Raw genomic sequence first — 12391 nt, 5'->3', positions numbered from 1 at the left:
AATTGCAACCAGTTGAAGTATGCATAGTTATTGACAGGAATATCACGACTTTCATGATAAACTCACACCTTGGAATTTCTATGTGAGTGTAATCCATTTCACTCTGTAATCCCAATAAAATATGTTCGTGAGTTGAAAAAAAACTTAATAAAGGTCATTGTTTGTTGTTAAATATATTTCCACCAGGCTGCAGCAGGGTTTTGCAGCATTGACATTTGACTTGAGGATTTTGTTTTCTCTGTTTTTGCAGGGTATGGCATTTACTCTTGAAGAACGGCTGCAGCTTGGAATTCATGGCCTGATCCCACCATGCTTTTTAACTCCAGAAGTACAGGTTCTCCGTGTCCTTAAAAGCTATGAGACCAAAACCAATGATCTTGACAAGTATGTTTTTAAAAAAATCTTCTAGTGTAACAGACATGTGACAGATGTACAACTGGGGTGATCTTAGTTTTCATTTGCTTTTTCTTTTCAAAGAACAGATTTGAATACAGGAACTCCTCAACTCACAGTCTAATTGGCCAGCTTCTTCCTTGGAGCCAGGACTGAAGGGGGAAAAAAATCAGCCAGCTAGCATAGTGGTACATTCAGTGGGAGCTGGGGATTTGAGAGAACAAATTTTCAGATCATTTTGTTTTACTTTAGTTTGAGAATGCGGAGATTAACCTGGGAAATAATAAAATACAGTGAATTCTGGTTAATTGTGCCATCAGTTAATCAGGCATCAGATTATATAGAACTACTCCTGAAGAACAAAATCTTATCAAGAAAATAGCTGGGTTCCTTTCATTCATTTAGGACACTATGCCAATTAATTGAGGCAGGAGACTTGCATTCATCGACCGCATTGTATGAACGCAGTCCATTATCTGCATTAGGTGTCTATGCTGATTTTGTTCATTTACAGTCATAGGAAAGTGACGCGCATAAATTCCTCCTTCGATTAAATATTAGGAACAATTACACAGCTTTATAGTACTGCAGTAGTATTGGTAATATTCTAATTTGTTCTATATTAAATTTAAGTAGGTGTGGTGTGTGGCCAAGTGGTTAAGGTGTTGGACTAGAGGTCTGAAGGCCATGAGTTTGAGCCCCAGCCGAAGTAGTGTGTTGTCTCCTTGAGCAAGGCACTTAACCACACATTGCTCCAGTCCACCCAGATGAAAATGGGTACTGGCAAAATACTGGAGGTTAATCTCTCGATAAACTGGTGTCCTAACCGGGGTGGGGGAGTCTTTTACTCTCAGTTGCTTCACGCCACAGAAACCGGCATAAGCACTGGCCTGATGAGCCTATAAGGCTCGGGACAGACTTTAACTAACTTTAAATTTAATTACTTAATTTGTTAGTCTTTTTTTTAATATACCACCTTAACTATGTTAATTGAGGCAACTACTTAATTGGGTCAATATGGTCTTGATGTGTCCCAATTAACTAGAGTCCATTGTGTTCCCTTATTAGGCAAATCTGCCATTATCCTTGTTGGACTCTTTAATCCTGAAAAATGTCCCAAAAGTATTTCACAGAGTAAACCTTGAATTCAAGTGGAGATTCCAGAGTAGGTGACTAAAATCTTAGCAAAACAGATGTTCTCTAAGTGAAAACCTTTAAAAGATGATTTAGGAGACAAGTACTGTTCAACGGAATTGTGTGTTTAAATTTTTAAAAGTAGTAACGCACTCTAGAAGATGAAACAAAGTCAGATTCATAGAATGAATCTTGGTTGTTTCTGATCAGAAAATTTTCAGCACTACCTTTTTAATTTGTGAAAACTTTTAATTTGCTCACCTATACAGGTATATTATCCTCATGACTCTCCAGGATCGGAATGAGAAGCTTTTCTATAGAGTACTTACTTCCAATATTGAAAGATTTATGCCGATTATCTATACCCCCACTGTGGGCCTGGCGTGTCAGCAGTACGGCCTTGCCTTCAGAAGGCCGAGGTGAGTTGATATTTATGTTTCACTAAGTTCATCCTCCAAAAGATTTGTAATGGGAAATACAGCAAATTTAATTGTAACCAACTAAATTCATTTTTCAAAGTATTTCACTTAACAGTTAGTGTAAGAACGAAATTGCAGAATTTTTAATATTAATTTGCTTTCAATGCCCTCATTACTTTCAAGCGCAACTACCCCTCTAGAACCTTGACTAATTAACTATTCCTCTATCCAGCTTGGAAACTGATTGCTGAAATAAAAAGCTGTTTCATTGTAAAGGCCGCTGCAGGTAATTCCAAAGCTGCCCCTTCTCTGGTTTGATGTGTTGTCCATTCCCAACTGTACTTTTGGTTTTATAGCCAAGTGGGTCAGTCCTACTGATTTTCGTCTAAGGTAGTTACCTTGGTTCATGTTGGACTGGAACAACTATCTTAAATGTAAATCCATTGAAACTGGTATCCTAGATGGAGTTTTAACCTTTTCTAATAATCTGGAAAAATTTTCTTAATTGCAGTTAACCACAAAGTCTCAGTGGCCAGTTAAGAATAAGGTATCTGAGCATATGTAGTAGTAATAATGAAAAGTTTAATGCAAACATCTAAGTTTATTGTAATATGCAAATTACATGTTTTCACAGGTGCAATGAAAAACTGACTTGCAACAGTATCACAGGCCCATGGCATTGTATAAGCAGCATTCACAGAAAAACATAAACCGGGCTGGAAGGACCTATTACCATGCTTTATCTCCAACTAAATTAATTATACACATTTTTACAATAAAATACAAGGGCAAAATAAATCCATTTTAATGCAAAGTAGTTAAAATGCTGCTTATCTGTAGAAATTAGGGTTGTGATGGTTGGTTCAAGAATAGAATAGTTGAAGGGAAGGAACTACTCCTGACCCTAGTGTTGTGTGACTTCAGGTTTCTATACCTCTTGCATGAAATAATGGCATGACCTGAGTGATGGGATCTTTGATTATAGATTTTGCCTTCTGTAGCTATTACCAATGAGGGGGAGGGATCTGCCTGTGATGTACTGGGCAGAGTACACTACCCTCTGCAACTTCTTGCATTAGTAATTTTCTTCCCAAGTTGAGAAATAATTTTCTTCTTAAATTGTATTATGAAGAAGGGTTAAACCATGAGCTACAGAATGTGGAGGTCAGAGTTTTTTTTGGCAGTCTCAAGGCTAATAGTTAAATGCTAATGCAAATAGCTTTTCTATTTCTTTTGCAAACTTTCCTTGTACTGTGACGTGGCTTGCTTGGCAGATTTGAGCATTTTGCCGGAAGTCTCAACCTCATAGCAGTCTGCATCAATGAATTTGTGAATTTTGCAAGACAGCAGATTCACAAGTGTTTTGTGTGACGTAGCTGCTGTCTTGGTTGATGAAATAATTGAGCAGCCTTCCCTGCACTTAGCCTCCCTAATATGTTGTGGTCCCTAAAAGAAATAAAAGCATAAGATGTATCCTTTTATATTGTCTTATGCAGAAAATGTGACACTAAAATATGTACTTACATTATCATGGAGTCGTTTTTTAATTCCATTACAACTTTAAGCTAAAGGGGGTTTGGCCTCATCATGTAGGACATCAATAATAGTCCTTTGCAGCTAGCCAACTAGTTTAAATAACGTTAGCTATGCTAATGAATGAATGACACCTGTTAAACTCACCTCAACATGTCTTTTACATTTTAACCCACCAAGGGCAATAGAAAAGTCACTGTTGCAAGCAGTGCAGTGAGCAACACTCATTATTTTTGACCCTTATTAGGCAGAGGTACACTTTAGTGTAGTCTGGGGTGAAGTACGTTTAATATTTTCTTTTTTTTGGAACACTCTGCCATGGCGCTGCAGGACACTAAACTGAGCTGATGGACAATGAAAGAAGGAGAGAGAGAGATTGACTGTAAAGCCCGCCCACAGAGAAAACTGATAGGTCTACTTAGCACAGAGAGACCAGTCTGGGTGCTCCCCTCCCTCAAAATCTATTTCCGGGAAATTGTATATAATTCGTGGGCATCAGGGAGCCGCTATCAATATGCGAGAGACTCCCGGAAGTTCTGGGAGAGGTGGGAAGTTTGGACAGTTCCAATAAATTGTACACATAATCAGAGTTGGGTTTAATATCACTGGCATATGTAATTAAATTTGTTGTTTTGGGACAGCAGCATGTTGCAATACATAATTTTTTAAAAAAACTACAAATTGCAATAAGAAATATTTAACTTTAGTCAGTAGTGCAAAGAGCAAAAAAAAAGTTAGTGCTTGTGGGTTCATTGTCCATTCAAAAATCTGATGGCAGTGGGGAAGAAGCAATTCCTGAAATGTTGAGTGTGTCTTCAGGCTCCTGTACTACTTCCTTCACTGTAGCAGTGAGAAGAGGGCAGGTCTTGGGTGATGAGTTCCTTAATGCTGGGCACCCACATTTTAGGGCATTGTCTTTTGAAGGTGTCTTCAGTGCTGTGGAGGCTAGTGCCCATGATGTAGCTGGCTGAGTTTACAACTTTCTGCAGCCTTTTCCAACCCTGTGTAGTGGCCCTTCTATACCAGATTATGATGCAACAAGTTAGAATGCTCTCCACGGTGCACATGTCGAAATGTGAGAGTGGGTTTGGTGACATACCAAGTCGCTTCAAACACCTAATGAAATATAGCTACTGTTGTGCCTTCTTTGTAATTGCAGCAATATTTTGGACCCAGGATAGATCTTCAGAGACGATGACACCCAGGAACTTGAAACTGCTCAAGCTTTGCATTGCTGATCCCTCAATGAGAACTGATGTGCGTTCCTTTGAATTCCCCTTCCTGAAGTCCACAATCAATTCTTTGGGCTTACTGACATTGAATGTTGTAACACCACTCAACCAGCTGTTCTGTCTCACTCCTGTACAACTCCTTGTCATCAACAATAGATGTGTCATCAGTATATCTATAGATGGTGCTTGAGCTGTGCCTAGCCACACCGGCCCTGGTCTAGAGAGAGTAGAGTAGTGGGCTAAGCACACATCCTTGAGGTATGCTGGTGTTGACGGTCAGCGAGGAGATATTATTTTTGATCCACACCGACTATGGTCTGCTGATGAGGAGGTTAAAGATCCAGTTGCACAGGGAGGTGTGGAGGTCCAGGTTTTGGAGCTTGTTAATTAGAACTGAGGGTATGATTGTGTTGAAAATTGAGGTGTAATGAATAAACTACAGCCTGATGTAGATACTGCTATTGTCCAGGTGATCCAAGGCTGAGTGGAGAGCCAGTGAGATTGCATCTGTTGTATGCCTATGGTGATGGTAGACAAATTGCAGCAGGTCCAGCTCCTTGCTTAGGCATGGGTTGACTCTAACCTCACAGATGAGTGCAACTGGGTTATAGTTGTTGAGGTAATTCACCCTGCTCTTCTTGGGCACTTATATGATTGTTGCCCATTTGAAGCAGGTGAGAACTTCTATCTACAGCAGTGAGAGATTGAAGATATCCTTGAGCACTTTGCCAGTGAGTCAGCATGGGTTTTCAGTGCCCTGCCAGGTATACCATCAGGGCCTGACACCTTGAGAAGGTTCACCCTCTTGAAAGATGTTGTGCAGTCAACCTCTGAGACCGAGATCACAGGGTCACCAGATGTTGCAGGGATTCACACAGGTGTAGTTTTATTCTTCCTTTCAAAGCATGTATAAAAGACATTGAGCTCATCTGGGAGTGAAGCATCATAGCTATTCATGTTGTTAGGTTTCGCCTTGTAAGAAGTAATGGCATGCAAACCCTCCCAGAGCTGATGTGTATCTATTTCCATCTCTAACTTCAATCGGAATTGTTTTCTTGCCTTTAAAATAGCTTTCTGTAGGTTGTACCTTGACTTCTTGTACAGTTCCAGATCACCGGTCTTGAATGCCACAGATATAGTCCTCTGCAAACGACTAATCTCCTGGTTCATCTACAGCTTTTGGTTTGGGTGTGCCCAGTATGTTCTCAAAGGCACACATTATTCAATCCAGATCTTGATGAAGTTGGTGACGACTGTGGCATTTTCATTCAGATTTGAAAGTGAGTCTCTGAATATTGCCCAATCCACTGACTCAAGGCAGCCCTGTAAGCACTGCTCTGCCTCCCTTGACCATGCCTTCTTGGTTCTCACCACTGGTGCTGTGGTCTTTAGTCTCTGCCATATGCTGGGAGTAGATGTACAGCCAGATGATCAGACTTTCCAAAGTGTGGGCATGGGGTGGCACAATAAGCATTCTTGACGGTGGTATAACAATGGTCAAGTGTGTTATCTTCAGCAGTCACATAAAGGCACTAAGCTTGTGTAACCTGTTAGGACTATTAATGTACAAAGTGAATAACCTAACGGCAAGATCTATGTTGTAAAATTCCACTCAGCCTCTCTTGAAAGAAACATATTGGGCTGATTTGATCAGACCCAAACAATTCAAGTGTTCCGGATATGTGGTAATAACTGAACGAGCACAACAAAATAATTTGGGCTTAATTTATTATCATAAAATAGAAAGCATAAACAAACCACACAAAATACTGCGTAGCAAGTCACAGAGATTTCAGGGATCCCGATTCTTAGTCACCACTTGATTGTCACTGGTGTTGGGGGTTCTCCAAGTTCCAACTCGCTCATGGAACCACACCTGGGTCGTGGTTTCCATTTCAGGTAGGAACAACCGAAAACAGGTGGAAATATAGTACAGGTGTCCCCTGCTTTTCGAAAGTTCACTTTATGCCACTTCGCTTTTAGGAAAGACCTACATTAGTGCCTGTTTTCGCTAACTGAAAGAAATCCAAAGAGGATTTTCGCTTTTAAGAAAAAAGGCGAAAAGCAAAAATAGTGTTCAGCGTTTGTTTTGCAGCGAGCTATTACTGTATTGAGGCAGCGCGCACCTCGGGAACTACACTCAGCATCAAGCCGCCAGAGCTGTGAACTGTGCCTGTGAGCATCTGTGCTTTACCTCGATTTATTTTGTGCATCCATTAGCAGGATGTGTCCTAAGGTAACAGAAAAGCCTAAGAGAGCTCGTAAAGGTGGTATGCTTAGCATAAAACTGGATGTAATTAAGTGTTTCGATTGTGGTGAACGAAATAAAGACATTGTGCGTGCGTTGAACTTGCCTGCATCCACCATTCATACTATTGACACGCACAGATAAAGAATCTTGAAAGCTGCCGATGTTACTATTGGTTCTGCTAGTAGCAAAGTGGTCTCTTAGTCGGCATCATTCCTGCTTTTACTATATGTTAGTGTTATTTTAGGTTTTATGTGTTATTTGGTATGATTTGGTAGTTTTTTTTTTGGGGTCTGGGAACACCCAAAAAATTTTCCCATATAAATTAATGCTAATTGCTTCTTCACTTTATGCCATTTCAACTTACAAAATGTTTCATAGTAACACTCTACTTTCGGATAGTGGGGGAAACCTGTATCTTATTCTGGTAGACAATAAAAATTACAAATTAAAAAAAAACCTTTCTGCCATTTCTTTATTCCTTTTTTTTGAAATATTTCCTTTTTGCTTTTCTTTCTGGGTGTGATGGGGCATTTTCTTTCCAATGTCATTACTTCCTTCCCTCATATTTCATTGGCGAAGGAAATGCACCAGTATCCTGGAATGGCCCATTTCAGCAAATATTGGGTCACTTATCTATGATTTCTTTTGCTCTTTTGAACAAGGGCAGGCTTTTGTTCAGTCATTTACGTTGTGTAGTCATCCCCTACAATTGGCCTACTGTGTACGGACTGCATTGCTTAATTCTATCAGCTTTTAAATTACTCAAGGTTTTATCTGAATATCTTGCACACACTGTGAAGCGTGGGTTTAAATGTTCCAGTGACAGATTTGAGTACAACAATGAGCTCCTTGATGCTTGGAAACAAAGTAGAGCACCAATAATGCAAGTTGTTAGAGTTTCTGTGGGCCCACATTTATATTGCACTGTAGAAATGCAAAGGGCCTGTCTTCAGCACTCACTTTGGCCTTTTTATTATTCAATACTTAATTTATAGAAGTACAATGCCAGCATGCAGAATGATTCATTTAAATGTTTCCTCTTTTTAAAATGGAGAACTCCAGTGATGCCATCTAGAAAGGATAATGTACCTTTAACAGTCACAATCTATAATTCTAAGGTTTTATTTTGTTGATATAGCAATATCTGCCCATTCCTGGCACCAAGGTTGATGCTCTAATGCAGAGGTTCCCAACCGGGAGTCCATTCACCCCTTGGTTTATGTTAGTGATGTATGACACAAAAAAGGTTGGGAACCCCTGCTCCCATGGAAGATTAAGCATCATTGGAAATATTTAAAGGTTTGTTATATGTTCAGAGAATTGAGGATCAGGCAGAGAAGAGGAGTTGAATCTTGATGCCTGGCAGTCAGACTTTAGGGTCCAGGTGACCTACTCTGCTCCTGTGTCCTCTTGTGTGATCCTCCCAAGTGTTTGTACTTGGGCTGATGTCTGTGCCTAGGATGTTGTCTGGTGTCCGGTCACTATTTCACTTGGGGCCTGGGCATGGGGAAGGCAGCAGTTGACTCAAGTCTGCATCTTGTCTCTTCTGCTGCAGTCTCGACAGTGCTCCACCCGATTGTCATGATAAACTGAGTGATAATATCACTGATTGTTTTGAATGTCTGACCCAGCCCCTGCAACCTCTACTACCCTTAATGGAAAGTTGGCATCTTATTCTTATGTCAGAGGAAAAATTGACAATTTGCCCATCTAAAAGGAAGCATCATGTATGCAATGCACAAAAAAAGGAGAGGAAAAAAAATAAATGAAACACTTAATGGAAAAACTGTCAAATACAGTGACATTAACCTTTTAGAAAATTTTGTTTCCTTGAATTTCTTCTCCACCATTCAAATCAATGAGGAAAGTCTCCCTTTACCAGGTCAGATCTACTGAAGGACCTTAGATTAAATACCCACTTTAGTTGGTGGATACATGCCAAGAATGATCATAGGTAATCTCAAAACTGACAAAGGTCTTCAAAATAAACTTAATCTTTGACAATAAAAACTTCTTTTAAAATCCCACATAGCACTGTTATGTTGATTAAAATGAATTATAAAATGTAATTGAATTATTGTAGGAAGTTGTGATTTCTTCCCAAAAGACATAAGAGCAGATTTAGGCTACTCAGTCCATCAAGTCCCAATCATGGCTGATTGAATTTCCCTCTCACCTTTGATGCTCTTACTAATTAGTAACCTATCAAACTCTGTTTTAAATATACTCGATTATTTGACCTCCACAGCCATCTGTGGCATTGAATTCCACAGTCACCACGATCTAGCTAAAGAAATTCCTCCACTTCTCTGTTCTGAAGGGGTGTCCTTGGAGTTTCAGGCTGTGTCCTCTGGTCTTAGATTCTCCCACTATTGGAAATTCCCTTGAGTCTCTGGATCATTGCTTTCAACAGAAAGGCACTTATGGTTAGATTGCTACATGTATTAGCAAAAAACTGGTCTGTAGTTCTGTAATTAAAATAACAAAACATTTGAGACAAACATTTTACACACTTGCAATGTTAAGTCAGCAAAAACAACTGTTATTTGGTACTTTTGAGAATCAGATTTATTACTGACAGAGGTTGTGAAATGTGTTCTGAGGTAGCAATACAGTGTAAAGACAGCAATCAATAAACTATAAACATAGTGTAAACAAAACAAGAAAATTAGAAGTGTTCATGGACCATTCAGAAATCTATTGACAGAGGGGAAGAAGCTGTTTCTAAATCATTGAATGTGGGTCTAAGGCTCCTGTATCTCCCCTGGGATGATCTCAATGAGAAGAGTGCGCGTCCCAGATGGTGAGGAGCCTAAATGATGGATACTGCCTTCCTCTGAATAATTACTTTTAGTGGCTGTCCTGACTCTATTTCATATGCAAAATACTGCTAAGCCTCAGATTTTCAGTATCAGAAGCCATAAGAATGAGTGATTGGAGACATTGGGCAACAGATTTCACTCTGGTTCGGGGCACAGAAGAACTTAACCTGTGAATGCATATTCTTGTAACTTAGCTTCAACAAGCAATATTCAAAGCAGTATTTAAGTTTCAAAGTGTGTGGGAGAGTCTGTCAGTAGGTAGAGAACCACACGTGAAGCATTAGCATTGAAAAATAGGATCAAAGTATGGCTTTCCAATATAGTGCATTAACTTACTTGTGTTTTTTTTATTGTTAAAGTTTGCTATTATTCTCTAAATGATACTGATTTTTAGTTGGTACATAAACAAGGATAGAAGAGCAAATGCCAACCAAAGCCCAACTAATTGTGACTTCGTAGGTCAGGCCACTTGCAATTTAATTGTTTCTTTTAATTAACTGGAACGAAAGAAAGAAAGCTAGCTCTTTATTCCCTTTTAGAATATAGTTGCGATCAGGAGTAGAACTAGTCTGTTTTACAACTGGCGCTCATCTGCAAGCTCCTATTATGACAATTCCATTAAACCAGTTGTGAATAGCACTCAAGGCTTAATCCCAAAATCTTTCATTTGCTTTTATTGTTGCATACAGCAAACATTCTTATTCCTTTTCTTCCAGAGGACTGTTCATTACTATTCATGACAAGGGCCACATTGCTACAATGTTAAACTCTTGGCCTGAAGATGTTATAAAGGTAGGCTTATTTTCAGCATCTACAAATCTATGTTGATTGTGACTCTATGCGTGATGTTGAAGCATGATGGTTAGAAGGTCAGGCTGGAAAAGAACATTGTCTGCACAGAGTTTAATGTTTGCTTTCTTCATTTCACTGAGAGAAGTTTCAGTAGTAAATCAAGCATTTATTGCCTCTCCCCATTTGCTCTTGAGAAGGTGGTGGTGATGATGACGTAGAACGTAGAAATCTACAGCACATTACAGGCCCTTAAGACCACAATGCTGTGCCGACTATGTAACCTACTCTAGAAACTGCCTGGGATTTCCCTAGTGCATGGCCCTCTATTTTTCTAAGCTCCATGTAACTGTCTAAAAGATTCTTAAAAGACCCTATTGTATCTGTTTCCACCACCATTGTTAGCAGTGCATTCCATGCACCCACCACTCTCTGTGGGGGGAAAAGCTTATCCCTGACATCCTCTCAGTACCTATTTCCAAGCACCTTAAAACTATGCCCCCTCATGTTAGCCATCTCAGCCCTGGGGAAAAGCCTCTGGCTATCCACCCCTCATCATCTTATACACCTCTATCAGGTTACCCCTCATCCTTTGTCACTCCAAGGAGAAAAGGACAAATTCACTCAACCTACTTGATAGTTATTTCAACACACGATGTGAATAGGAATTTGGCGAGCTTTGTTGGGCTGAATGGCCTGTTCCTGTCAAAAAATTTCTAATGTTCTATTCTCTTAAGGTATGCCCTCCAATCCAGGCAACACCCTTGTAAATCTCCTCTGCACTCTCTCTATAGTATCCACATCCTTCCTGTAGCAAGGTGACCAGAACTGACATACCATCTTAAACCGCTTCGGTCCTGCCAATGAATGTATTCCCACAATCACTTAGACATGGTGCAGTACAGCACTGTACACACCATTTGGCCTCTGATTCTGTGCCGATCCTGATACCGATTTATACTAAATGCTCCCCTATGTATCATCCATATCCCTTGGCCCGAAACGGCGACTGTTTATTCCCATTCATAAATGCTGCCTGACCTGCTGAGCTCCTTCAGCACACTGTGTGTGTGTATTGTTCTCATTTCCAGCATCCTCAGTACCTCTTGTATCCACATCCCTCCATTCCCTTCCTATTCATGTGTCTTTTAAACTCCACCAAACTACCTCCATCTACTGCTACCCCAGTCATCTACCATGCACTGTGACAATCCTGATGATGGGTCTCGACCCAAAACATTGACTATTTATTTCCCTCCAAAGGTGTGGCCTGGCTTGCTGAGTTTTTCCAGTATTTTGTGTATTGCTTAAGATTTCCAGCATCTGCACAATCTCTTGGTTTATGCTTTTGTCCTGAAAGGTTTGAACTTCCTGCTCGTTGTTGGAGCTGCTCCTATCAGTGCAAATGGAGAGCAACCCAACGTGCTCCTGACTTCTGCCTTGCTGATGGTGCATAAACTTTCGTGGTTTTGAGTTACTTATCACAAGATAGACAAACTCATACCTGTTCTTGTAGCCTTGGGGATTCTGGTTTTGCATAATAGGGTTTGATTAACCTTTAAATAAAACTACATGACAGATATTTAATACAGCTGAAATTCATGAAACATCACAGTATTAATCCAACCAAGGACTGGGTTACAATTCCATAGCCATAGCACATCTTCATACTCTCAAAGCTGCCATCTGATACTTCCAGGGTTGTGGTGAGAGTACACATGGGGCCATGGAGGGGATAGTTAGAGAGCAGCAAGTTCTTAAGTAAGTGGACATTAGAGAAACCAGCACAGTCCAGTGAAATTGGCATGGATCAGGAAG

The 12391-nt window shown here is 40.0% G+C and overlaps 1 protein-coding gene across 1 annotated transcript in view; it reads left to right on the top strand.

Annotated features, from left to right (window-relative positions):
- Positions 1-12391, top strand: part of LOC132391409 (NADP-dependent malic enzyme-like) — a 144592-nt gene that overhangs the window by 67955 nt on the left and 64246 nt on the right. The window contains exons 2-4 of the mRNA XM_059964584.1: positions 251-384; positions 1797-1946; positions 10501-10576. Coding sequence (XP_059820567.1) covers positions 251-384; positions 1797-1946; positions 10501-10576 — 360 coding nt within the window. The remainder of the gene's footprint in view (positions 1-250; positions 385-1796; positions 1947-10500; positions 10577-12391) is intronic.

The sequence above is a fragment of the Hypanus sabinus genome, chromosome 3 (assembly GCF_030144855.1).
Source record: "Hypanus sabinus isolate sHypSab1 chromosome 3, sHypSab1.hap1, whole genome shotgun sequence".
Classification (NCBI taxonomy): domain Eukaryota; kingdom Metazoa; phylum Chordata; class Chondrichthyes; order Myliobatiformes; family Dasyatidae; genus Hypanus; species Hypanus sabinus.
Note: the sequence above shows the minus strand (reverse complement) of the source record. Positions and strands in the feature narration are given on the sequence as shown.